This window comes from Corvus hawaiiensis, chromosome 3 (assembly GCF_020740725.1).
Source record: "Corvus hawaiiensis isolate bCorHaw1 chromosome 3, bCorHaw1.pri.cur, whole genome shotgun sequence".
Taxonomy (NCBI): Eukaryota; Metazoa; Chordata; class Aves; order Passeriformes; family Corvidae; genus Corvus; species Corvus hawaiiensis.
In genome coordinates this window covers 63,598,260-63,624,505 of record NC_063215.1, presented here as the reverse complement: position 1 = coordinate 63,624,505, position 26,246 = coordinate 63,598,260, and the positions used below count along the sequence as shown (strand labels likewise).

The 26,246-nt window shown below is 41.9% G+C and overlaps 1 protein-coding gene across 2 annotated transcripts in view; it reads left to right on the top strand.

Annotated features, from left to right (window-relative positions):
• Nucleotides 1–6,849: 6,849 nt before the first annotated feature.
• The window catches only part of EZR (ezrin), a 37,629-nt gene continuing 18,232 nt past the window's right edge, over nucleotides 6,850–26,246 (top strand). The window contains exons 1-2 of one of the 2 annotated variants that reach the window (XM_048297551.1): nucleotides 6,850–7,015; nucleotides 24,615–24,698. In XM_048297551.1, coding sequence (XP_048153508.1) covers nucleotides 7,004–7,015; nucleotides 24,615–24,698 — 96 coding nt within the window. In that variant the 5' untranslated portion in view covers nucleotides 6,850–7,003. Of the gene's footprint in view, nucleotides 7,016–24,614; nucleotides 24,699–26,246 lie in introns of those variants that run through there. The other variant, XM_048297552.1, reaches the window with a different exon arrangement.

Genomic DNA, 26,246 nt, shown 5'->3' with positions numbered 1-26,246 from the left:
GTATGGACCAGTAATAAACTGCATCCCCAGTATTACATATTTTCTGTTTCTCTCACTATTAGATGCAGTCTTTAAGGTTAACTAGTCTTACACTACAAAATAAACCTGATCTCTAATGTTCAAAGGAGGAGAGCCTTGTTGCATAGAGCACTTAAATCAGGCTCGGCAAAATATGAGAAAATATCTGAAAGAGGCAGTCCTGAGTGGCAAAATAGGCTAGAGTGATATTTGGGACTTCTGAACCTTACCTAGTAACCTCTACATCTAGGAATTTTTTCCTGTTTCAATTGGAGAAAAATATGAAGAAATGGTCTGGCACCAAACTGCACAGTAATGCCCAGCTTATATTACTGACTTAGCTAAGGCAAGATGTTTTATTTTTTGCTGAATATTTAACTGTGAACTGCATTATAGATAATGCAGCTTGTGAAATTGAATGAGAAATACAAGTACCAGTCAATGCAAACAACTTTCACAGCTTACACTGAAAGAGCACTTGGCTCTGGAGAGAACTGGTCAGGAGGTAGAATCACTGCCATTCAGTCTTGAGACTGGGGTTTGAGGCCTTTCTAATGTTACACACTGGATTTGAGAATCACCAGGCGAAACTCAAGAGCTTAGTTTATACTGAAAGTCAAACAATGTGATCTTAAAACTGATCTTAAAAGGTGTGTGTGGGTATCATATCACAGGAAAATAAAAGGTACCCTGTCTATTAATTGTACATTGAACTTTGCACTCTTATCCCTGGAATTCTGAGTTTGGGCACCCTTAGTTAAATTGAAATAGCTAATTACTTGTGGTTTTGAACTCTTACAGCCTCATTCCCACAGTCGGAGCAATACAAATGTCAGCAGTATATGTAATTATAAAACAATTGTTTTGGAGTAAAAAAACCCAACTGTACATAGACTATGAACTATTTTTCCCGCTATCAACCAGTGGACATTTGTTTTGCCTCCACCTTCCTTACCACTCTCATCTTGCTCTAAACACAGATCTGTGCTCTGTCTACGAAGCACATGAACTAAGTTAGTTAATGTTGACATGCAGTTTTTGTCAGCACCATCTTAACAAACCTCTTACTTTGATGTTAAAAACCAAAACCAACCAAATGAAAAAAAAACAACAAAAAACACCACCAGCAAAAAAAAAAAAAAGCCACTAAAAGAGCTGGTCCCATAGAAAGTGCTCATATGTGCAGGGGGTATTTGCAGTATATGGCACTCAGCTCTGCTTTTAATCAGATTTCAAATAGAAAGCACAAAGGAAGATATCAAGGTGAAATAGAGATTACTTAAGCAGGGGAACTCCCTTCCTCTTTCCTTTCTTATCATAAGCATTAAGATCATAATTTCATTTTAAGACGTAAAGGCTGCGTTGGCCTTAGTTTCCATTTGCTTTGAGCCTTGGACAAACATGGCTGGATTTACACATGTGGTATAATCTCTACAAATTCAGTATGTCATGAACTTCATTCATCATTTTACAGATTCTTAAACAATGGTTTGTGACATGATTGTTCTCATTAAATAGATTCTGAAAAGTCTCAGTGCTTTTTCTATTTGTTTATTTGTTGGTAAATCAATAATTCATTGTGGATTTCAGTTACAAAGATGATTACCATAGAATTTCCTTCCCTGGTCACATTCATGTTTAAACCTGCCTTTACTGTGAGTAATATTTTATCTGTATTTTACCTACCACTAAGACTTGCCTTCCCCATCCATGGTAAATAATTTCTCAGTCTCAGTGTACACAAAATGTAAATGCCAGATTATGTTTTGTTTCAGTTGAAAAGAAGATTTTATTGCACACTTTGCCTCACTCCCTGTGAAAGTTTCCTGTGGAAGAAGAATGTGTTACTAGAGTGGTTACTAAGACAACTCTCATGGGAACTGAAAGCAAACTGGGACTTCTCAAAAATTGCTGAGAAGAAACATTCTCATAATCTTCCTTGAAGATTTCTTTCTCCTTTTATGATGAGTAAGAACAAAGCAGACAAAAGCATGAAGTCTTGTCTGCTAATTTTTCTTTCTTACAACATTTTAAAATAATCCTTCATAAACTTCATCATATATACTTTTCTTCATAATCTACCATGTCCTCATAGGGCTCCATGATGGTCAATCAGAGAGTCAAATAATCCCAAGGACTACTTGGGGGTGCTGCTGGAAGACAAAATGGTTGCAAAGATAAGGATCTTCCAGCATGTAACCATTGGATTATTTAATGAGGTTTATTTCCAGGCCTGAATGAACCTAACCTCTTGTTGGTGCAGGAAAAAAACCCAATCTATGCTTACTGAAAAAAAAAATACAGCAAAACAACAAACAACTGAACCTGGCAACAGCAGCTTTTCATGTAGGAACCACAAACAACTGAACTTGGCAGCAGCAGCTTCTTGTAGGAACAAAATGCAAAAATGAGGCACAAGCCTTGCGCTCTTTTTCGCCATTTGTCCCCTTCATAAGAAATCCAGAGAATGTCTCAAGAGTGCTTTGTCAATAGATGCTGGTCCACTGTGACCTCAATCCGTCAGGTTTTCAGTAAGCTCAGTGGGGGTAGTGGGGGAAGTAGCTCTCAGTGCAGACAGAACTATAACTTGCCAGGTCCTTGGTCAGTCTTCCTGAACGGCTTCTTAATCCTGTAACTTAAAGGCTTCATTTTGATTTGGGTCTTATGCTTAATTGTGAGGTCTGACTGAAGATGATGTGGTTAGGGTGGCCATAAAAGCTCTCTCTTCTTCCTGAAGTCTGACATTTCAGGAATTATAATGCCAAAATTTCAGAAAGTGCAATGGGTAATAAGCTGCTTATTCAGTTATGCACAATGAAAGAGAAACTATTGTCAGTAATACCATATGGTTCTTTTTTCTTTTAAAACTCTTCCAGCTGACAAAGAAAATCAAAGACTCTTGACTGTCCTGCATGACAGCAAGCCTCCTTAAAACTATACAACATGTCTCAGAACATGGCATCATTTCCATTAACTGCTCTAATGAATATCCTTTCTTTTAGCTGCTATACTAAATGCACAGTCTATGAGTTGTCAGGAGGACAGAGTTAGCTACTATCGATTTTTGTTAATAAAAAAATCCCTGGAGTAAGTCTGCAAACAAACCAGCAGAGATGCTGCAAAACTCCTCCAGCTATGCCTGACCTTACCTGGATGAAGCTTTCTGTTCAAGAAACAGGGAGTTTAGGTATATCTGTTCTGCAAGAGCAACCAAGAATGATGGATTTAGGGCATGAGATTCCATGTTTCCCAGTTCCAGGATGAGCTGGCTTAGGAAGTTTTATGTTGACTAAAAATTGGCTGGCATGAAGCCTGTTAAGCAAAAGCCACTTTATAGTGAAAGGACTTCCTTGAGCAAACTCAGCCAAGTACTTGGAATACATAAATGACCCACATCAAGTTTAAATGTTATTACAGATTAAAGTATAAGAGAAAAATTAAATGGGTCTTCTCTCTAAAACAGGGAAGGCAGGCTTGATAAGGATGACACATTTTGGTTAGGGGTCAGTAAGTCACAGGAAGTAAGAGTAAGTGCTGGATTAAGGCAGATCTTAATCCTGTAACTTAAAGGCTTCATTTTGATTTGGGTCTTATGCTTAATTGTGAGGTCTGACTGAAGATGATGTGGTTAGGGTGGCCATAAAAGCTCTCTCTGGCTTTGCTAATGCCTAAATCAAGAAGCAGCCAAATTCCATGGAGTTTTCATGTGGAATTTTCTCCAGATTATATATTTGTATCTGTTTTTTCTATATTTGTACTTCTGCCCCAGGATGTCTTGATGTGGGTTGATTGTTTTGTGCCCATTTCATGCCTTCTTCAATATTCCCTCACACACACTCCAAAGTGGATCCAGTCTCTAAGCATTCTTAGACAATGCTTATTGGTATTATACATGATGTCCATACTCCCAAAGTTCAACATACCAATTTTCAGGACACTCTCAGGAAAAACAGAGAACTGAGGGCTTTTACCCCCACTGTGGAGCAGAGGGGAACTGGTTTGTGTCTGGAAAGGATGAGAATGCTCCTGTATAAAAAGGAAGAAGGGGCTTGCATCATATATGTTCCCATCCTTCTAGGGGGGGAGGTTGGGAGAGAACTACAAAGGAAGGAGCTGAGTGACCCAGCTATAGAAGAGAGTTTCATACTGTCACAAAGACACCTACCCAGCCAAGTGTACGATAAGGTACGGAGCTCTGCAGGCAAGAGGGTTTGAAAACACACCTAGCACAAGGCAAAAGCCCAGGAAGGAGGCGAAGGGTGTCTAACACATACTCCAAGCTGGCAATTGTTCTGGTTCCTTCCACTGAGGACAATTCTTCCTGTGTAAGCTCAGTATGTTCACAGTGGCCGGTTTTGGGTGGAGCGGTATTGGGCAAGCTGGTACTTACGGATGCCATTGAGGTACCTACCTTTCCCCATGTATTGCAGGTGACTGTGGGAGAATAGCAGAAGGTTATGTGCTGTGGCAAACAGGAACCTAGAGATTGTATGTTGCCACACTTAATTATTAGTCACCTAAATTCCTTTTGCCCCTAGGTCTGTGTGGTTAGGAAGCAATGGCTAGAAGGAAAAAAAACAAACAAAAAACCCCAACAAAATCCCAACAAAAACAGGGGTTTATGCTTGGATATGTAACTAACATATGGAAACAAATACCTGACTAAATATGATCTATTAAATGAGACATCTCTCTGACATGGAGTTGCTTCAACATGAAGCCCCAGGGTGATGGTCTCTGAGCCCATGTTGAGCTATGGACAGGAGAGGATTTGGGGAATGAAAATCTCTCAGAATGGCAATGGGCTTCCCATTAGATCCGTGCAATGCTTTGTTTCAAGGGGATGCAGACACACATAGTTATTTTGATTTTCTTTTTCCAATCACAGACAAAATATGGATTTTAAAACTGGATTTTAAGGCATGAAAATAACTCATCTGAGTGAGAGCTGCAGAAGCTGGGTTCTTACAGCACTTCTTATTTGGAACAGTTGTTCCTTGTGCTTGGCAGCCTACCCAAAACACTGTGATAATTTGGTCTGGTTCATTTCCAGTGTCATCCTACTGAATAAGGCATGAATCCCACCATAAACTTATTGCTTAACAGAAGAGCATAGAAAGTGTCCCCACAAATCATATTTTTGTTAAATTAACCTGATCCAAGTGAATGTCAGTATATTTTGTTAAATTAACCTGACCCAAGTAAATCTCAGTGGAATTGTTTCAACTGAAAATGGAGGCCATATCTGTTTCCCAAGGATGTTTGATCCCATGGCTCTTTTCTTGGAAGCTGTTCAGCTTAGACTATTTCTTCTCACCTGCTGTTGGCAAGCTGCCACCCCCATGGCTCTGTTTTGATGGTAAAGCCACCTCTAATCTCCGAGGATCATGCAACAAGAAAGGAATACTACCATGAATTCTCTCAGCCTTCAACTCAGCTCCCCTCCCCTTTCTTTCACAGACCTGACACAGTAATGATTCTTTTATTTTCATGTGGCACAACCAGTTGCTGCTTGGTGGACTCTCTGAGGGATGACAGCATTTGGATCTCTGCCAAAGCAGGACCTGTATTGTTTGGGCCATCCTTTTTGTCACCATGCCTTGATATTTCCCAGGCTCTCTCCTGCCCTATATATTTTCCATGTAGTGGGTTGTTATTCTCCTTGTTCTGTGCCTCCCTGTTCCTGTGCTATGTCCTGTGCCAAACAGACAGACACTGGTTGAAGTGGGATGTTGCAGACAGCAGTTTCAGTACAGGCTGCACAATTTCCTCAATCTCACAGCTCAACTACATGCCATTGCTGGCACAGTGGAAGAGCTGTGTCCTACAGGCCGTTGTCCATGACTATGTAAATCAATGTGCTCCTGTGACCAGCCAAGCAAGGAGATGCAGTGGGAGGCCAGCAGCTCCTGGCAGACACTATCCACAGAAGTGCATTACATTAATGGGTGAGGAGGGAGAAGGAACGAGGGGCAGAGACACAAACTTTGTTATCTGTGTATGCCTATCAACTGTTAGGCTACTTGCATGAGCTTTTTTGTGCTTTATGCAAAGTCAGAACCCACTGAAGTATACCCTATGCTTTATAGTTTCTGACCGTAGATGGATTTTCAAAGTTTTCTCTTTTGCTGACATTGCTGAAAATATGGTTTACTACACAACGCAAGCCTGTATTTTGTTAAGTAATCATATTTTCCGACCTTGCTCTTCAAGAAACACAGTGACAGTTATTATAGGCCAGCGACAATGCCCATCACTAGAGAAAGCTGGAACTCATTCCCCGTTCCCCGGGCTCGATGGAGGCCGGGGCAGTTGGGGACTCGGTGAGCCCACGTACGACAGCCGTTCCTCAGGGTCCTCTGTCTCCCCTATGGCGGACGCCTTCCCCGTGCCATCCATCGGCTTGGGAAGCGCCGACCCCGGCGCTAGCCCCGGACGGCGCCGTGCCCGCTGGCCCCGGCGCGGCCCCGGCAGGTGCGGGCGAGGCGGTGGGGCGGGGGTCTCCCCGCGGGGGTCGGCGCCGTGCGGGGAGCGGGCTCGGCCGTGCCCGGGGGTCGGGACGGCGCTGCCCCCGCGCTCCGGCACCTGTTGCCCGCCGGTGCGCGGGCGGCCCCGCCCGGCCCTCACCGCGAGGGGCGCGGGGGCTACCGGAGGCTCCGGGCCGCGGTGCCCCCTGCGCCCCAGGGACGTCGAAGCGAAGCCAGCGGGGGTGCCCGGCGGTTGGGCGAGGCCAGTGCCGCGCTCGGCAGGCGCCGGGGGGAGCGGCGGGCAATGGCCGGCGGCGGTGAGTCACCGCCGGGCCCCACCTGCCGTACTTAACCCGCCGCCGGGAGGCCGGCGCCGCATTCGCGGGCTGTGCTGCCGCTGTGGCCGGGAGCGGCTCCTTCCTCCTCCACCTCCTCCGCACGGGGCGCTCGGCAGAGGCGAGGCAGGCGCTGCATGAACGTTTGTCTCGGGAGTAGCAGAAGCACCAGCAGCCCTCAAAATGCCGAAGCCGGTGAGTGGGGCGCGGCGGGAGGGAGGCGCTCCGCGGGGCCGCACCGGGGCCGGCCCGCCCGGCGCTGGGGGCTGCCCGAGCCCGAGCGCCCGGCGGGGCGGTCACCTCCGGGTGCCGCGGCATGGGCTTTTACCGGGCTGGAAGAGCTGAGTCCCGGTCCCCGCTGCCCGGGAAGGGGCGTTTGTACTCGAGCGCCCTGGGAAGTTCTGCGCGGCGCCGGGAGGGAGCGGCGAGCACCCCGCTCGGGAGCCACATCAGCGGCTGCTTGGAGCGGGAGGGAGCGCTAGGGCGGCTGCCTGCGGGCGCAGGGCCGCGGGCAGGACAGAGGCGCCTCGGGTGGGCTGGAGGATCACCTCGCCGTCCCGCCGCCGGGAAGGGGGGCACGGAGCCCCGGGAGCTGTGCTCCAGGGATCAGGCGGTGGATTGCTCCGTCTTGTGTAGCGCTTCCGTGCTAAACACGCACAGAGCTCCCAAGCAACTCTCGAAAGAAGAGCTTTCATCACACTCCCGCTTAACGAGAAATGATATAAGTGCGCTGGCTGCCATTTAGTATGCTTGTGGCCTATGCATTTATCTACAGGAAACATGTATGCGTCTGTAAACATAGGAGAAACCTTGTTCCATGATCTAAAAACTAAATGCCGAGGATTCTTAATAAAGTTCTCCACACTGGTCTTCACTAGTCATTACCAAAGACCTATTTCTGGTTTTGGCTTTTTTTTTTTTTTTTTTTTTTTTAATTGAACGGTCTGTTTCATGCCTCCGTCTTTCTCCTGACACCAGCACCACCTCACCGGCTCTCCCTCCGACCTTCTAGTGGTTTTTTTGTTTGTTTTATTTTAAAGTCTGTTGCTACTGTGCCGGTTAGAGACGGTAATTGCCTTGGGGAGCCAACTGCCTAATGCAGAGCTTTGAGCACTCGTTGGAGCAGACGCACTTTTGAACTTTGAAGAGCATAATCAGAACAGATTGTTGTTACTATCTGTTTTCAACAGAGGCAATATTTCTTAAAATGCAATGCAGTGAAGGACTTATGTGAGTATTAGCTCACATAAATGAAATGTGAAATAAGAGCAAACAAGCTTATCTTTGTGGTAATAAGTAATTGATGCCTTACCACCATAATATTAAAGTTAGTTGAACTTTTTTCTTTGTTTTTTAGGTGTTTAGGGTAACTTACATTGCAGTTCCTGTAAACCTACCAAAAAAACAAACAAACAAAAAAACCCCAACAAAATCAACAACTCAACAAAAGACAAAAACATGCCAAAACCAAACTGTGCTCAGTCCTTTTAAGAACTGCTAAATCTTCAGTCCCCCTGGCTCTATTTCATCAGTAGGATGTGATATATTCCTGCGTATAATAATGTCTAACTGAAAGGACCCTTCTGTTACTGGGGAAGCAAATGTATCTTTTACAAAGTATGGATATAGAGGATTGTGTGTGAATAATCTCTTTCTACTTTGCTGCTGTTTGCTAATTACAGAGTGCTTTCTTGAAATATCCTGGTTAGAATAATCTGAAATCCTGGTTTAGGACTAAGGTGCACTGGAAGCCATGGATGGGTACACAAAAACTCTTTAATCTCTTTAAAAAATACAGCTGTGTTTATCCTTTTGCTTGGCAGGGCTATGTTTCTATTCCCTCAGAAATGGTGATTTTTCTTTGTTTCTTGGCTGACTAGCCAGTGAATAACAAAGGTGGATGGTGTAAACCACCTTCCACTGGGAAAGGACAGTAGTACTGTAAAGACTTCTGAGATGTGACCTACTGGCTGGGATTTATGGACAAGACTCTGTGTAAATACTTTGTAAATATAGCTTTTTTTAAAATTTGATCTGCTGTTCAGTAGGGCTAACTGCCACCTTTTTGTAAATGGAAAAGAGGAATTTTGCAGAGGTTATTTTAGTAAAACACACTGTTCAGTCTGTCTGCTTTAGACTGAGACTGGATTTGGATCCTTCCCAACTCAGCTCATTTAATCTTAATACAGCTAAATAGGATTCGTGTCAGTTTGCATGGAGAGAGGATGTAAAGCTGTCACTCCAGTGGCAGAACTGTGCTCAGGACGAATGTGACAACAGCCTTTGGCATGTGTGAGGAATGATAGCACTACCTCTTGGGATGCACAGAGAAGCAGGGTGTTTCTGCTGGGTACTTGACATGGATGCTAAATATTTATTACCTGTGCTTGTTTGCATGTGTCTTGTCTACATGGCATAAGTAAATATGGTGTTGCTTGGCAGACTTCATGCTGCCGTGTGTGAAGTCTCACACACTGGTCATCAGTTATTTACAAGTAAAGATGATGATGACAGAAAGCAAAATTTTGGCAATAACTTCCCCTCTTGCCCCTCCCCCCACAACCCAATAAGCTAAACGTTTGTACGAAGCTAATGTTTTAAGAAAAATTATAAATGCACACACAAAGCTTACAGATCATGTTTGTAATTTATTATTTCACAGTAAACGACTAGTGAGTCCATTTACATGAGAGCATTAGTGATTTTGTATTTTAATTGAGTACCAAAGTGAAGTGCCAGAAAGCCAACTGTATTCCCAGTTCTGTGGTAATGTTTGGTCATAGTTCGTAGTATGTGATGCGTGTTTACCATGCTCAAAATAAATTTTAGTAAAAGTCCAGAAAATAATTGTGAAATTAGTATATTTGTTAATATAGACACATTTTAATATGTAATTTAACACAGACAGTCTGCCACGTGTAACAGTTACAAAGTAAAGAGATCTCTCCAAGGTAAGCTATAAATATATTACCTATAGCCAGTTCATGAGGGTTTATGGCTGGGAGTTCATCAACAGTTCAGATGCATGATTTCCATAGAGTCTGTACAGAGGTTCGTTAGGCTTTACAGGTAGTGAATTATTTTGTAAGGAAATGCAAAAAGCATCATCTTGTCCAAATCTTGCTGTGTTATCTGGAAACGAGTGAAATGCTAAATAAACTTACTTGCTCAGCCTTGCTTCTTTTCATTACTGGAGTATCTGTGTGCTCTCTGCATTTTTCCTAGATTCATGGTACTAGTTTATTTCTTTTTGACTCTTTGAATGGATGATGTTTTAGGTGAATTATATCCTCTTGCAAAACAAACCAATCTAATAAATTGTGGCTAGAACAGCACGGCTGCGGGCTAATGAACAGTGCTTACCAAAGGAGAAGGAAATGTGATCTCAGGTCTGTAGAGCTGTTAATTTGATCTGATCTACCAGCGTTCTTGGTTACTTTATTGGAGGTGGATTTTTTTGTTTTGTTGGTTTGGTTTGGGTTTTTTTTCTGTTTCTTCTTGGGGGGAAAAAACATAAAACTTCACAAGAAATTAAGTCAACTTTGCAACATAGCATTTGATTGATGTGGTGTTGCACAAGAACTTTTAATACTTGTTTGAATGTGTATAAAACTGTGTAAAGAGAGGACAGCAGTAAATGCAGTCTCACAACTTCTGGTGCTAAAGAGAAAATACAAGCGAATAATATCCAGAGGCATCTTTTTTTAATACCTTCATTAATGGCATGTGGTCAGAAAGCTGAGCATAGTCATGAAATCTGTTAGTGCCATGCTGTTGTGGGGGTGGTATTGATGCAGAGGGCCAACATATAAAGGGGATTGAAGGACTGGGGTAGTAAGGTCCCTTTGCATATAGCTAAACGTGGAGGGGTGGGGAAAGAAGGTCTCTCACTAGGATAGGGTGGAAGGAGATGGATTAGTCAGTGGTAGTACAGCTGTCCCTGTTGTGCATGTCATCTGCAATGTGTAAGGCTTCTCTATCAGAAAGCATCAATAGAAGGTTCTAGCGAGAGCTTTCCTTTAATGTAGGTACTTACCTCTGTCCAGGAGAGACAAATTCAAAGCAAAACCTAGAGAGGGGGTTTGGGATGACCAGAGACAAAAATCCACCTTAAGATAAGAGGGTGCTTGGCTAATTTAGCCTGGTAGAATTCAAGGAGTTATCTCTTCCTTCACCTGTGTAAAATGTAAGGGATTAAAATGCCAAAGAGGAGAAAGAATTGCTTTAAGCAGAATTTGTGGTTTAAGAGATTTTAAAGCTTTAGAACAGTTAAGTGTGTGTGGTGGGTTTTTTTTTTTATGGGTGGGTAGGGGTTTTTTTTGCCTTCCTTGTTGATCTTATTAGAAGACTATCCCAAGACCTAACATCCCTTAAGATAAATTTTGACAAGTACACAATTTAATGCTGCTGCTTGTAGGAATGGCGAACTGGAACTGATGTCTCAAAAGGTTTTTCCCAGCCCTGTGTTGTTAATGTGCTGGTTTTTGCTAGGCATTAAGTGGTTAGACAAGTCCTCCATACCTGTTTGATGTTGAATATACATGCATGCTGTCTGCAAGTTGTTTTTTCAGAATACAAGTCTTCAGCCAAACCTTTACCTGTCTCTGAACAGACTATGGCATTAAAATTTAACAAGTTTTCAATAAGCCAGCCCAAAAAATATGCAAGTGTAGTGACAGGAATTTATTTCTAAATATAAACAATTAATAATAATGATCATTCGCAGATCTTCTCAATTTATTCTTGACTGTATATCTTCTAACAACACACAGTGGTTTTATCTCAGAGCTCTTCACAGCAGATTGCTATAACTGGACTGAAGTAAAAATACTTTTTCATATCCTCAAGTGTTCATAATCAATTAAAATACTCTTAGCTTATGGATGGCTATAGATTTAGTCAGGAATAAAATATTGCCCTTGTAAGCACCACTTGCAGTCCATCAGGTGATACAGTATGTGGTGTATTTGATACCAGGAGATGAATGCTCACTCTGGGGCAAAATGGAAACCCAAGGAAGCTTCCATTTGCCAAATGTAAGTGTCACTCACTGCTGCAAAAGAAAGGTGGAGGATTCTATGAGTAGTAAATTTAAGGAGATGACTAAAGTTATCAGAGAATGAGTTCACAGTTTTGCCAAAAGCCTTATTTACTGCATGAGCTGAATAAGCATTTCCGAGGGCAGTTTCTTGTGGGATGTTAGCTGCTACAGAGAAACCAAGGGTGTTAACTGTTATGTTAGTCACTAATTAAAGAATTTCTTAGCCTTCTTAAAGGTCAAAAGGAGGGAGCTAAGCCTTCCTGTTCGGCTCCCTTCCTCCACCCACATGAACATCTTCTTTGTCCATGAAAAAAAGCTGTGATACGTCAGGACTTTTTGAGAATAAGACTGTTTGATGACCACTGAAGATTTCCACATCAGTGTCATTCTTGTTTGGCACACTGTGCCCAAAGAGCTTTACATGGACTGTAAATCCCCTAATCACTCGATTGACCTTGATGGAAGGCAGTGCTGCCCAAGATCACTGAACCACGCTGCACACTGTTAAGTAATGTACTTTAGCTGTGTTGTGTGCTTGCTTTGAAGCCTGGTTTCTGCAACAGATAACACTTAGCCTGTGAGCTAAGAAGTACAGCTCTTTGCAGAAGAACAGCAGCGTATGGGATCCTTGCACAGAGGAGAGGGGAAAATTGTTGCTATATGAGGCTGGAAACAAGGCATAGCTCAGTGTAACAACTAACCATGCTGCCTCCATATTGCTCATCTGTTCAGATCCAGATTTTGTTTCTCTTTCTAGTTCCTACTTCATAGTGGGGAAATTCACTTGCCTTCTCTGCATCTGCTCTCATCTTTGAAAGAGCATGAGTAGCAGCCATGTGCTCAGCTGGGGCTGATGGACACCTCATAATAACAGGTGTCCATTAAAGTAAAAATCCCAGCTCTAAGCATTAACATGCAGGAGTCTGCCTTCTACTTGAGCAGGTAAGAGAAACTGTTGCTTGATGACCATGGACTTGTATTTGGCTACCTCCTGTGTAGGCTCAGTGGAAGCAATACTGACTCCCCTACACAAGGCCTGTAGCCTTTTGCTACCTTTGAGAAGGGAGTGTGTGATTGCCCTATTTGGTTTGTGTGCATTTACTTCTCCCTGTCACTTTCATGAGCAAGTGCTGTAGCTATAGTGTAAAACTCTGAGGTGTCACTATCACCATCTCTTCCTCTCTTGTTTTTGCATGAAGAAGTCCAAGCCTGCTATAGTTGTTCTAACCTCAGCACAAAATGAGCGTGAGAGAGCTCTCTGGGGATGAGTGGATGGATGTCCTGTTGCTGAATCTTGAGCAGGCTTACAAAATTGCTCTAGAGTGGCTCGGTTCTGCCAAGAGACCACTGCTGTGTAGATGCAGAGAGCAGATCTGTGAGCTACCTGCTACCTAAAGAAGTAGAGATTTTTAATCTCACCTTTGTACCCAGGCACCTGAATTTAGCCTGTGTAGCCTAGTAGGTAACTTCAAGCCTGTACTGTAATTTCTGGGCTTCAGAGTTCTTTGTGGGAGCTAAAGTTGTTCTTCAGCACCTAGCTGAATACGCTTAGCTGGCTGGACTTTTTGTCTTTGTAGAGATAAGTGATTATACAAAGTTCCTGCTGCACAAACTGTGTTGTGAATTGGTGCGGTGATTTGCATAATTGATACTCGATGATCTCAGTGTGGGGGAGAATCGTTTTTCCTCCACAACAACTGTCACAGCTGTGAAAGGAACTTTTTCTGCCCTCCTTGTGCTCAGGGTATACTTTGGGAACTGCTGGAGCATATTTGTTTGCCATCATAGATCTATAATGAGGGGAGTGGGAAGAGTTTCATCTCAGAAGTCCTTAACCTGTTTTAGGGGTTAGGAAAGGGTACTTGGCCAATCCTTGCAATCACTTTTCCTTTATGATCTGTAACTGCTCAAGAGCAATATCTTTGTGCTTAGGTGACATTCCAGGACTTGCTATGACCTATCTTTATCTGGGAGCAAATAGTACCTGTTGCATGCTGTTTGAAGTACCTTCTTGAGAAGTGGAAGCAGTGTAGTGTATTGCACATAGATCAGATTATCAAGCTGTCAGAGGCAATCACATCACATAACTCCACTGATGAATTGCACAAATGCCATGCAGTATGTTCCACTGAAGTCCGTGAGTAAAATGAAAGAGGCTGATACAGAAGAGGTAAAACAGAAGGGTGAGATATCAAACAAAAAAAAAAAAAAATCTCTGACAAAAGGATTTGTATCTAGAATGCAGAGTGAACAAACATCATTACTGGGCCTCGTGTGACTTTTTGCGTTGCTATTTCTCCCTAAGTAAATGGAGTTCATTTTCCTTCTGCACTTTGATGTCTATATGAACATGGCTGGCCTTGTAGGTCAGGCAGAAGCCCTTGCAGCCTAATAGTACATCTCTGATGTTGGCCAAAAGCTGATGCCTGAGGAAGAATATTTCAAAGAAACGCACCATTGCTTTCCTCTGAGGTATTGGAGGTTGAAAGGTCCTATATAATGAGTTACTAAATGGATTTCTGTGAACTTGTCCAGTCTCCCTTTGAAACCCTGTGAACTCGAGCATCTACAGTATACTTTAACAAAAGCTGTCCTAGATAACCTTCACATTGTTTGGAAAGTGATCTACAAACCTCCTTGCTACAGTGCTATTTGATTTTTTTTTTTTTTTCTTGTTCAGTGTTGGTGCCCTGTAGTTGTTTTGTTGGTAGAACCATGAACACACGTTCCTTGTCTAGTCTGTTCATGCAGCTCAGGAGTTTATATGCTCTTATGTCCTAGCCTCAGTTAATTTTCTTCCAAACTGAGAAGTCTAGCTAGCTTAGCCGATCCTTGCATGGTAATTATTTGAGCATCCTTGACCTTCTTCCAGTTCACATCTGATGAAAATACTTCTTTGCCTCCTGTAACATCTCGATCTTGGAAGAGTACAGTTACTGAGAACATTTCTCCAACAGTTGTTTCTTGGATGCCTTAAACTCCCAGGTCATACTCCTATGAGAGAGTAAGTCACAGATAATAATCCTTTTGTTCACTCAGCTCACCCTGTTCCATGGCAATGTAGCTCTTCCACCCCAGAACAACCACCACAGGGTCTACTGAAAGTGTTGAGAACTGTGTGCTGTCAGGCTGTGTTGCTGCTGTCAGACTTCTGGCTCTGTAATGGCTGTGGGTTTTCCATGCACATTGCCCTCTGGAACATAGATCTCTGCACAAGCATTGGAATAAAAGGCACCAGTATTGGTGCTTGGATTCAGGGGAAGCTCTGAGGCTATTGTAGCTTTATTTAGGTTATACACACCTTCAGATCCTGCCCTGGTTGTTGTGAGTTGGTACTGTGAAGTTCACTTTTTGTAGAAATTGTCGTGTGTTTGTTGCTTTCAAGTGAAAAAGCCAAGCAGAGGTATGAAATGGTGTTTGTGTTCCAGATCAAAACATAAGATACTCCATTTATTTTTTATTTTCTCTCATGGGGATTGCAGAAGGATGATATTGCTTTATGTAGTGTAAATATTGGAGATGTTAAATTGTTTAGAAGACTCTGAAATTACTGTAAAACTTGAGCTCTCAAAGCTCTATATTATCTGCACTTGGCCCCATGCTTATGTTTCTGATGGAAGATGGCAGAAGATCTAAGCCATTCTGGACCCTGAGCAACTTCTTGAGATAAAGCATATTTGAGGATTGTTTGTGGGGCTTGCTTTAAACTTCATGTGTAAAGCATTAGTCTCACTACTTCATTATGTTTAATTAGATGCAACAGCTGTCATGATAAAACAGTCTGTGTATGCAGGAGTTTGATCCAGTGGCCTCTAGCTTTCCTCTGTATTTATTCTTTACGTACAAAGGAGCTATTGTTGCTGCACTCTGTGTTCCTAAATCCATCCTAGCATCCATTGAGGGCAAGTGACACATCCAGGCAGTGGTGCTACATTGAGCCTGTTGTCACTGGCTGTGTGTTCCTTCTTTAAAGAACAGACTGCTGCTTGTACACAGATATTCTGAAAATGCTAATGGAGTATCGTACAGCATCAGAGAGTCTTTAAAGTGAACATTAATGTATTTCAATGAAACACCATAAACCCTCCTGCTTCTTCATAATATCATGTTCAAAGTAAATAATTCTTACATCCTCCACATAGAGTGAGGGCAAGTGTTTTGCATGAAAAACACCTGGGCTCCCTAAGTGTACAGGGCTTTGTTCAAGGGCAGTATCCTGGGGCCTGTCAGACTTACTCTGCATTGCTTTATGTTTTGCCAGAACATAGAACTGTGCCAAAGTAATTTTACATTTAAAAAAAAATTGAATTTTAAAGTTTTAGGTAGGCCTCTATCTCTGTTTTTCAATTTGTTCCTAGCTCAAGATGCAGAATGATGCAGATTGCTTGTTAGGAAAGAGCTGGGGAATCTTCAGTGACTGGAAAAAGATTAAATTTTTTTTTTTTTTTTTTTCCCCTGGGAAGAGTGCTTGCTTGGTTTTACTGTTTCACTGAGCAGTTATTGTTAACTGCACAGAGCTGACCAAAGGTGGAGAATGCTGGCAGTCTGTCTGCGGCCTAGGCATTTGGGAGCCAGGGCTATCAGAGATGTACTGTCACTTGCACTTGCCACACCTGCATGAAATCTTCATGATCTTTTGGCATGCAAAGTGCTATTGCTTGACCTAAGATAAAGAACTGAATTGCAGCCATGGCTGCTTCTTGATTTTTCACGCAGGTGCCTACTATGCAGTTAGTACATGCTGACAGAAGAGATAGCAAGCTTTCATTAAGGGATCTGAGATAGGCATGTAATTTAGTTTGGCATCTTCTGCACATCTAAACATAAAAAAGTTTGAATTTGCATTCTAGGATTATGTTCACGTTTAATTATAAGAAAGGTTTCGTGCTATCTTACAAAGAAGAGTTAAGTGACATGGCTGCAATACCGAACTTGATGATTTGCTTTCTTGTGACCTGTTTGTGTGTGCTGGCAGGGAGGGGGAAGTTCATTCTGAAAATTCCACCTGCTTTGTTAAAACTGGAATTTGTCTGTCTGACTCCCCACATCTGGGTATTGAACGTTTTCCTGCTCATATGAGCCCCCCTCCCCTCCCTCCACTTCATCCAGAAGTCTAGCTTTCAGATTTCGCTCCAAAATGTTTCTCAGCTTCCCCTCAAAGTACTTTATTTCCTCTTCTGAAAAACTGCCACAGAAGAAGTCATGAGTCTTTTTCACCATACAGGAGAGCAGCAAATACCTGGGCTCCTATTGTCTTGACTAAACTTAAGAAATTTCAGTTTAGTATAACTGATATAATTATTACTCCTTAAATACTGAGGACTAGTGCCCCCAAAAATATGGTTGTGCAAGATGTTGCATTAAAGCTGACTAGTAGTTAAGGCTAACAATCATACTGGACAATTTTAAAGTAACTACTAGATTATAGATTATTATATACAACTCAATTTACCCTCAGTGGTATTTCTCCCTCTCCTGGGAAGGTAAGCAAGGTTTTAAGGAGCAAAGACCAGCCTACTCAGCTCTAATTTTACCTGTTGCAAATGCAACAATACCTAACTGCTTCATAGACTCTGAGGAATTCCATTGGAACATGACTTAATGTTCCCATTTATTTGCAATGAGGAAGCAATGTTTAACACAATGAGGTCTGAAATGGAACACGTCCTTCAGTTCACAGATGGGTATTTCAATTTAGCATGGTATACTTGAGAAACTGGGTCGGTCAAATGAGTGCAACCAGGTTGCCTTGTCAGCCAAGGGGACGCCAGTGAGGCCATCCCCTGTTCACAGTTTGTGAACTGCTGAGGCTCTTTTTTTCCCTGTCAGCAAACTGTGCTCCCCAGTGTGTGGGGGAAGGCTCATGGCTGCTGTGCTGTGCTGCCCTCTCTGAAATGCTCCGTGTTGGGCAGGCAGTGCATGACAGGTTCTGCCATGGGAGCAGGGCGGAGCATGTGAAAGGCTTTTTTTGGTGCTGTGCAGTTCTTTCCCATTCTCATAGACACTGGATTCTCCTTCCCACTGAAGAGAAATGGTGGGTCTGTCATTTGCCTTCTCATTTCAGGTTCTTGGACGTCATTTAAATCATAAAAATGTAGCACTGAGAAGGACTTGAACTTGTGTTTTCTGAAGGCTGCATGGAAGTGGTTACATAATATCATAGTATCTTACCACTCCAGCAATTATTGTTTCTTGTCATATTACTCAGCCTGCAGCAAGAGGGGTTTTTACTGGTTTTCTCCATGTGGCTTTAGAAGTTGCTGTCTTCTATGTAAAATGTGTCATGTTTCAGACAATTCCCATTTGGAAAGGGATCAGTGAGATGTTTAAAAATAAAATCTAGTTTGAAACAAACAAAAAAAACCCCCACAAACCAAGAACCTCATAGACACACAGATTAAAAAAAAAAAACAACTGGCAGCCAACCCAGAAACTATTGACCTGTAGATTAGTGTAGCTTTTCCTTGATGAACTTGCCCCCTTCCAAAAGAAGCATTCAAATTTGGGTGACAGCATTCCAACTAGCAAGTCATCAGGCAGGCCGAACAGAATAGTCACCTTCTGTAATGCTTCCGGTGACAAATACACTCAAGAATGTAATTTTCCCTTCTATGTAATAGCATCACACCAGGAAATGTGGTGTTTTTCTGGGGATTATAATAGAACACATCCTTGTCTACAGTCCTGCTGTAGCCCATTGTTGGCAAGGCTGTAATTTGTTCATCTCTGCCCTTTGTCTATTCTCACCTCTCCGAGTGTAACACCTGTAACTTATTTTTCAGACCTACCAAGATATTTGAATTCCAGCCCTGTCCTCCCAAAAGTCTTTCTTACTTGTTTTTGACTAGGTGCTGTTTGTGATCTTACTCTGTGAGAGTACTTAACTTTGTTTTCTTATTCCTCAATCCCACCAGACTCACATCCCCTTTTCAAGACCTTGGCTTGACAGGAAAAGGTCAGAGTATGTGTCCCTGAAATAGCGCCAGCAAGATGAAGGTGCTGAGCCCAACTGGGAGGGGAGCTGTGTTTTGGCAATCCTGCAGCAGCAAATGGAATTGATCATTTGTTTGATATTCATGACATTTGTCTCCTGCTCTGAAAGAAGCTGTGGAGAATGTGGGTGCACAACATGTCATTTGGTTGTAATTTCACATGGCTCAGATTTGTTTTATGCCTAGTCTATGTTGTATGGCACCATGTCAAATATGCTACTAGATGAGATTTGCTCCATCAGGCAGGTTATTCTGTCAGAGAAGAAACAGAATTGTCTCCAGGTGTTGTGTTCTTGACATGCTGGTGTTCATAAGCTCTTAAGAAGAATATCGTAAATTGAACTAATATTTCTGCAGTTGCTTCTGAGTTATTTGTGCTATTTACCTTCTCAGAGTTGTCTTCTCCTCTGCACAGTCTCTGAACCATTACCTGTTGACTTAAGTAACTTGTGGAGGACAGAGGAATGCAGATACTGAAGTGTTAGCAGACTAGCTCTGAGCTCTGAAGCCTCTAAGATTTTTTTCCCTAGTCTAAGTTGAAAATTTTCCCATAACAGTTTCCAGGAGCTGGGACAACAGTTACTTCATCAGTTAGCACAATATCTTTCTTTGTTATTGGACCTGGAACCCGTGGACACTACTGAATGGAATGTGGAAGAACAGAGAGCAGTTGCAGTGCCCTTCTGATGCTGCTACATGAAGTTGTTTTTCCTATTACCAGATACTTAATCACTACACGCGTCTATGAACAGCTCTGGTTGCTACGGTCAAAATGAGATTACTTTGTCCTTGCAGATGCATTGCAGCCCAGGCCAAGAAGCTTGCCTGTTATTTATTCCATTAGAAGTTGCTGCTTGTGTGGCGAAAGAGCAGACCTGCAGGAGTGAGGATTAATGCTACTACTTTCTTAACAATATTATTAGTGCCACTGCTTCCTCTTGCTTGTTAAGACTTCGGTATTTCTTCAGCACAAGCAAGTCCTTATGTACACAGTCAGTTTGTGTGTGCACGAGAAGGCTCAACAGCTCTGCACGCTGTTCTTCATAGAGTGTGCTGTGCAGTGCAGCACTTCAAAATGTGGCTGATTTGCTTAAACGTACCAGTGACTCCTGGGATTTCCAGACACCCAGCGACTGAAGAAAGGAGGCGTGTCTATCTAGGCTCTCTACTCCTAATTGCCACCACTTGGAAAGATACTGCACTTGGAAACCGGCTGTTTAGGAGGCTCTGGTCTTTCTTCCTCCTTGGAAAGAGGAAGAAAACATTCCTGAGCATTGTCTAAGGCATTTAGAGCTGCTAATGATAAGTGACACAGTTAAGTACCGGTTTGTCCTGTGTTAATGGGTAAAAGTTGGTATTTACTGCCCTTTATCTTGTGTATTCACTGGAATTGAATTGTATGGTCTTACTTAAATGACTTGCACAACTTCATGGTTTCACTGAGCTATTTTATTATGCAAGTGAACTATTAGATTACATGCATCAGGGTGCAAAATATCCACAATGGCATAGTGTGTCTGAGAGCTGTGGGGTTGGTTTTTTTTTTTTCCCCTGTCCTGCCTGCCCTTTTCCCTTCAGTGTGGGATCTTTTTCAGTGGAGCTGCAGTATCAGGAGAGGATGGTTAACTTCAAAGATACCGTGTTGCCTGCAAACAGAGACAGATTCTGCACCAAGGCATTCAAGAGTCAGATGTTAGAAAAAACTACAGCTGTGCATTCATAGTGTCCAACGCACCTAGAAACTGGGTTTTTGTGACAGAAAGGGATTGAAGAGGCAATGTCATCTTGGGTTCCTGTCTGGGCCTTGATTCTTCCGCAGAGATGGTGCCACTCAGCTGGTTGGCAGTGTGTTGCCTCCTTTGAATATTTTTCAAATGGCACTTCAATTTTTCAAGTTAGACACTCTACTGATGTGCATGGACTTTGAAAGGCTGCACCTGCCCCACAGATTGATCTACTGACTTAGCATTAGAAAAGATGTTGTTTTAACAACAACAACAAGAGCAAATGCATGACTTAAGGGCATTGCTGAAGCACAGAAGATTCCATTCTAACTACCACAGCTTTCCATAGTGTTACAACCATTTAAACTTTACTCTGAAGTTCTCTCTAGCTCTGGCCTTCATCTTCTACTCTCTTGTTCGAGCTGGTAAGGTAGCTAACATGTTGCAGTCCAGTCTGAAGTCATGGAACTGGTGTTCAGTCTTTCAGTGTACTTAGATCTTCAGCTTCATGGAGAGTTTCTCCTTTTAATGCAAATGGCATTGCCTTTTACACAGCATGCTCTTGTGGATCCAATTTGTTAGCAATTTTATGCATCCTAAGACAGGCGAAGAGGAAAAACTTGTGTTCTGTAATGTTTTTGTAAGCACAAGCAAACCTTAAAGGCCCTATTTCTCATTTTAAGTGTGTTAGCCTCAGACAAAAAAGTAGAATTACTGAATATTTAAGGTTGTAAGGGACCTTAAATATAATCTGTTTCCAACCCCAAGAATAATAAAGTGTTATGACATTGGCCTATCAAGAAAGAAGTCACATCTTAACTGTCCAGGATTTTTAGCATGCTTTGTGTGCTTAAATGCACATATTTTTTAATATAACCCTTATTTCATGTATAACAGCCATATGCTGTTCTCTTCCCTCCACACCCCTGTGCTCTTAAAAATGAAAAACTGTTTTCATTTTGGTTATGGCTTCAACATTGTCCTGGATTATTGCCAGGATTTGGTAGGATCTTACAAAGGACATGCCTTGCCTAGACAGGGTGAGCAGGACTTCACTTGTGAAAGTTGTGTTAACTGTGTCTTGCTCTTTTTGTTGCTTATGGAAATTAGTTTGAGTTGTTCCCTGTTTTCCTCCCCAACAATACCTGAGTTGGTTAGCACTTTGGGTGTTGATTTAATCATCTTGGCGCCATGGGGAGTTTCATCTGGTCTGACCTGAGTCCCAAACTGATTGACTCTCAATGTAACAGGCATCAAGGTTTCTTCAGACTGTCTAAACCAGGGTTTCATGTGGGTTAAGCTCTGTTTGGTGCTTTACTATGAGCTTCTCTGCGGCTAAAAGCTTGTATGGAGTGGTTGTAGGACATCCATTTAGAAACACTGTTAAAACTATTATGTTCTTGAAGTCAAGGTTAAGGTTTGGAGATGAGAAGCAGAAGGGCTTAATAGGGCAGAAAGGAGACTCAAAGGATATTCCCAGGCAGTCACCAACTCATTGAAGGGACAGAAGGCCTTGTCTCTTCTTGCTCTGCCTATCATGTGGCTGGCAGTCTGTCTGAGGACACACCAGGGAATTCCTCTTTGTCCTGATGGTTATGCAGCCCTTAAAGAACACAGAAATTAACCTTTACTGCAGGGCCCAAGTGTCCTTGACAGCTTTTTGGATAACCAAGTAAGTAGTCATGTTCCTGCATGCTTCTGACTTTAAATGATGATTGAAGTGGAAAAGCACATTACTACAATTTTTGGTCTTAATACTAAAATAATTCTCAAAATATGTAGCAGCTAAATGGCTTTAGCACCAAATAGCTCACTATATAGCTGATCCTACAGTCTTTTAGTGTTGTAGTAAAACAGGACTAGGGAGTTTTAACTTTTTTTACTAGCAGATTAACCACTAAGGAGAGAGAGGAAAACGCATACATATTGGTACTAGCTGGAACTTTGTACTCAGCCATCATTCTGCAGGTTTTCTGGTAAGCAGTAGGAAGCACTTCATTTTAAGTTCTTTAGCTTGTAAAGTGATACTTATTTTACACCACTGTGGTGTTCCAGCCAGAAGTACAAATAACTTGCACAGCACAAAACTGAAGACGACAAGCATATGTTTTCTTGAAGTGGGTAGAAAGGGATTAGAATATGATTAGGGATTTATTGTTGAGAGGGATTAAGCAACAGGTGTTTTTTAAGGTCACATCTTTGAATTGCAGCCTTGCTGTTCCAGAGAATTTGATACTGAATTTCCCCTCCCTTCCTACACTGGAAACACTTCTTGGGAAACCTTTGGTTCTTAAGGCACGGGAAGGAAACCTTAAGCATAATTCCATGCTCCATTATGATCCCAAATGCTACAGTTAGGTTTTCCAAGATCTCCTTTTACCTTCTTGCTTATTCTTTCATCTTGCATTTAGAGATTTTTTTTTTTTTAAGTCCTAATTTAGACAGCGCTCTAAAAATACAACTTGAAAGTGGCATCACTAAGTCACCTTCTCTGGTTCAGTTCTGGGGTCCCATGACTTGGAAACTGCCTTCAGTCATCTTTCTTTGGGAGGGTCCTCTGTCAGGTGGGAGAGCACAGAAGAAAGAAACAATTCTATAAAGATACTTGATGCCTTCATAGAATCACTTAGTTTGGAAAAGATCTCTAAGATCAAGTTCAGCCATTACCCTAACATTGCCAGACCCACCATTAAACTGAAGAAGGTTGGTTAAACATTTAGTGTCTCACTGAAAAAGGAGTACAAAACTTTCTAACATATTTTACTAAACCTAGCTGAAGCAACTTGTTTTATTCACAGTTCTGTGTTAATTATAACATTCTTACATCTGACATTTATCCTAGAGTTTAAACATACATAATTAAGTTGCTGGGAACTGCTGAAGGTCAAAGCTTTGTAGAGAGTGATTCTATTCCTCTCCTGCCTCTTTTACCTCTCATTTCTTCAGAAGTGTGCCAGGCTCTTCTGGTCTCTTAGCCCTGGCTTTTTGTAATGTGACATTTACAAGTTGTTGGGAAATTGTCATGAAATCTCATCTGCCTGTGTCTTACCTGTTGTCTGGCCTTGTATTTACATGTCCATTTTTTTGTCTCTTTTGTTGAAAATATTGAGCTAAAAAGCTAGTTATTAGCATAACCATACCACACAATCATCCATGTTTGGGTTTTTTAGATTTTTTGGCGGGATTGTTGGGTTTTTTGAGAAGTAGTGTGATATTGCAAGCTATAGTCAGAACATTTGGAGATAATCCTTTCCCAGTTTTCCATTTTGCTGGTCCTTATGCCATTCCCTGCAAGATCAGGTGCTGCTTTTGCCTCCCAATTAACTGCTAGTAGACTTTTTCTAGTCATTAAACACTCTTGCCTTCTGCATTCAGTAGTAACCTCTGTCTTGCAGTCTAGTGCCATTGCAGTAAATCTGGTTATGTTGTTTCTTCACTGACAGCAAGAGCTTATTGAACTCTTGCCCTGTAGCATCATTCAGTACCTGTTGCTGCTGTTTTTATGTGCTGACTAGATTTTTATGAGGGAAAGAATGAATGTTTATCCGGTTAATGCTGATTGCTTTATAAGAATAATCTGAAGCCTTTTGCCTTTAAAACCTCAGATTAATTCCAGCTCTAATATAAATGGAAGTTAAATTATAAGTCTTAAATTTAATTTAGTCATTAGGGCCTTTCGTAATCCAAGGGATGGCCTGCAGGCAGCTATACTGTGCACTCACAGTAGCTCTTAGTCCAAGAGGGTTCAGGCCTGGAAAGGGTCAAGTCTAAAATACCCTCCTGTCGAACCAGAAGATCTGTCCAATCCTGTGTTGAGTAGGAAAACCTGTGGTGCAATTTGGTTAAAACAGCAGAATGAGTGCCCCAATTAAATTTGCTGGTGTGATAACACGATTCTAATTGAGTCTTAAGTGTGTTTATTATAGAGGTTACGGGAGTGCATCAAAGCGTGGAGACTCTTGTACACAAAGTACTGTGTTAATACCTAGAAAAACTTCCAATGCATCTTAAACAATGCTTTTTGTTTTTCTCCTTAGATCAACGTTCGAGTTGTTACTATGGATGCAGAGCTGGAGTTTGCCATCCAGCCAAACACTACAGGCAAACAGCTGTTTGACCAGGTCAGTGAAGGGTTGGTGTGGGCTCTTGTCATTTAATTTTGGAGTATGTTTTGGACTATAATGTTTTCTTAAGACTGGATTCCAAACCTGTCTTTCTTCTCTCTACCTCCTAATCAAAGGGTCCCACTCTGAACTAAGATCTCTAAATTTCATCACAGTAAAAGTAAAAGGTAAAAACCGTTGCAGGTATGTTGTGTTCCAGTGAAACCTGTCTTCCTAGCATGTTGGATGATGAAGTGTCACAAGGGATCTAAAATGCTTAGACAGCATAGGTACCATGTAAAAATGCACCTTTTGCTTTGAAATACAGCTTAGCTCTTACATAGCTCTTAACTTCTAAGGTTAAAATGGTTCTAAGGCTTCTAAGGTTTTATGCTCTTGTGCATAAAACTCTTCAGAATCAGGTCTTCAGGTGGCTGATGAGGGTGTTGGCACGGCTACATTCATTCAAATGCTGGGTTTGAGGAACCACTTGCCACAGTTGTTTGAGTTTGCCATAGTACTGGAAAACCAGAAGAGCTCATGGTCTCTGTGCAGCATTTACAGGCAACATGCCTTGTAAGAAGCCCCTGTGCAGCAGGACAGAGCAGAGATTTGTGCAGCCTGCCTTCAGGGATTCCCAGGGAAGTGGAGGGCATGAGTGGCCAAGACTCTTCTCCCTTACTGTTATTCTTCCTGTTACTGCATTAACAATGTACAGGTCTGTTTGAAGATGGACCTACAAAGGTCAGATAAAGACAACTAAAACAAACAATGTGCTATTTATAAAACTTTGTTATTATTGTCTTAAGTAGCTTGCTGTTATAACACTGAAGCAGGCCTAGATTTCAGCAGAAAACATTTACTTACTGCTCTGAAACTCAAAAAAAAAAAAAATATAAAGAAAATACTTGCTTCTAGCCATTTCTACTGTAGACCAGAAAAATAAGACTTAGTCTATGCAGATTTCAGTCACACATTTTAAGGTGATCACAAACTGTTATTTGCACTTCTCCCCTTGTACCCACTAACCTTGATAGCAAAGGGTGGTTGAGCTTTAACTCAAGTAGGCAGTACCAGCTAAACAATGTCCATTCCTTCTGAACTGTTGTTGGTACGATTTCTTGTTTCAGTGAGTTAACTAGAACTTGCTAGGCCTTATGGCAATTGTGCATTAAGAAGTACTTAAAAAGAAAACCCAAAAAACCCCTCAAAACAAACAACCCACAAACCAGTTTAAAAAACAAACAAAATTCCAAACCCCCAACAAACAAATAGGGCAAAAACACTTTTAGTGGGTTCTTGAAAGGAGTGAAAGAAGGAAATCAAATTCTAATCACTGCAGAACTTCACAGTACAAAACCGAGTACTCCAGCTTGGGTTTACCATTAAATCTAACTTTAATTCCTTTTGATTACTACTGCTGTGGGATAAAGACCAAGTATTCATTGAACACGGAGGTCAAGGGTTCAATCCCCATGTGGTTCATTCATTTTGGAGTTGAACTTGATGATCCTTGTGGGTCCCTTCCAACTCAGAATATTCCATGATTCTGAGACTGGAAATTTG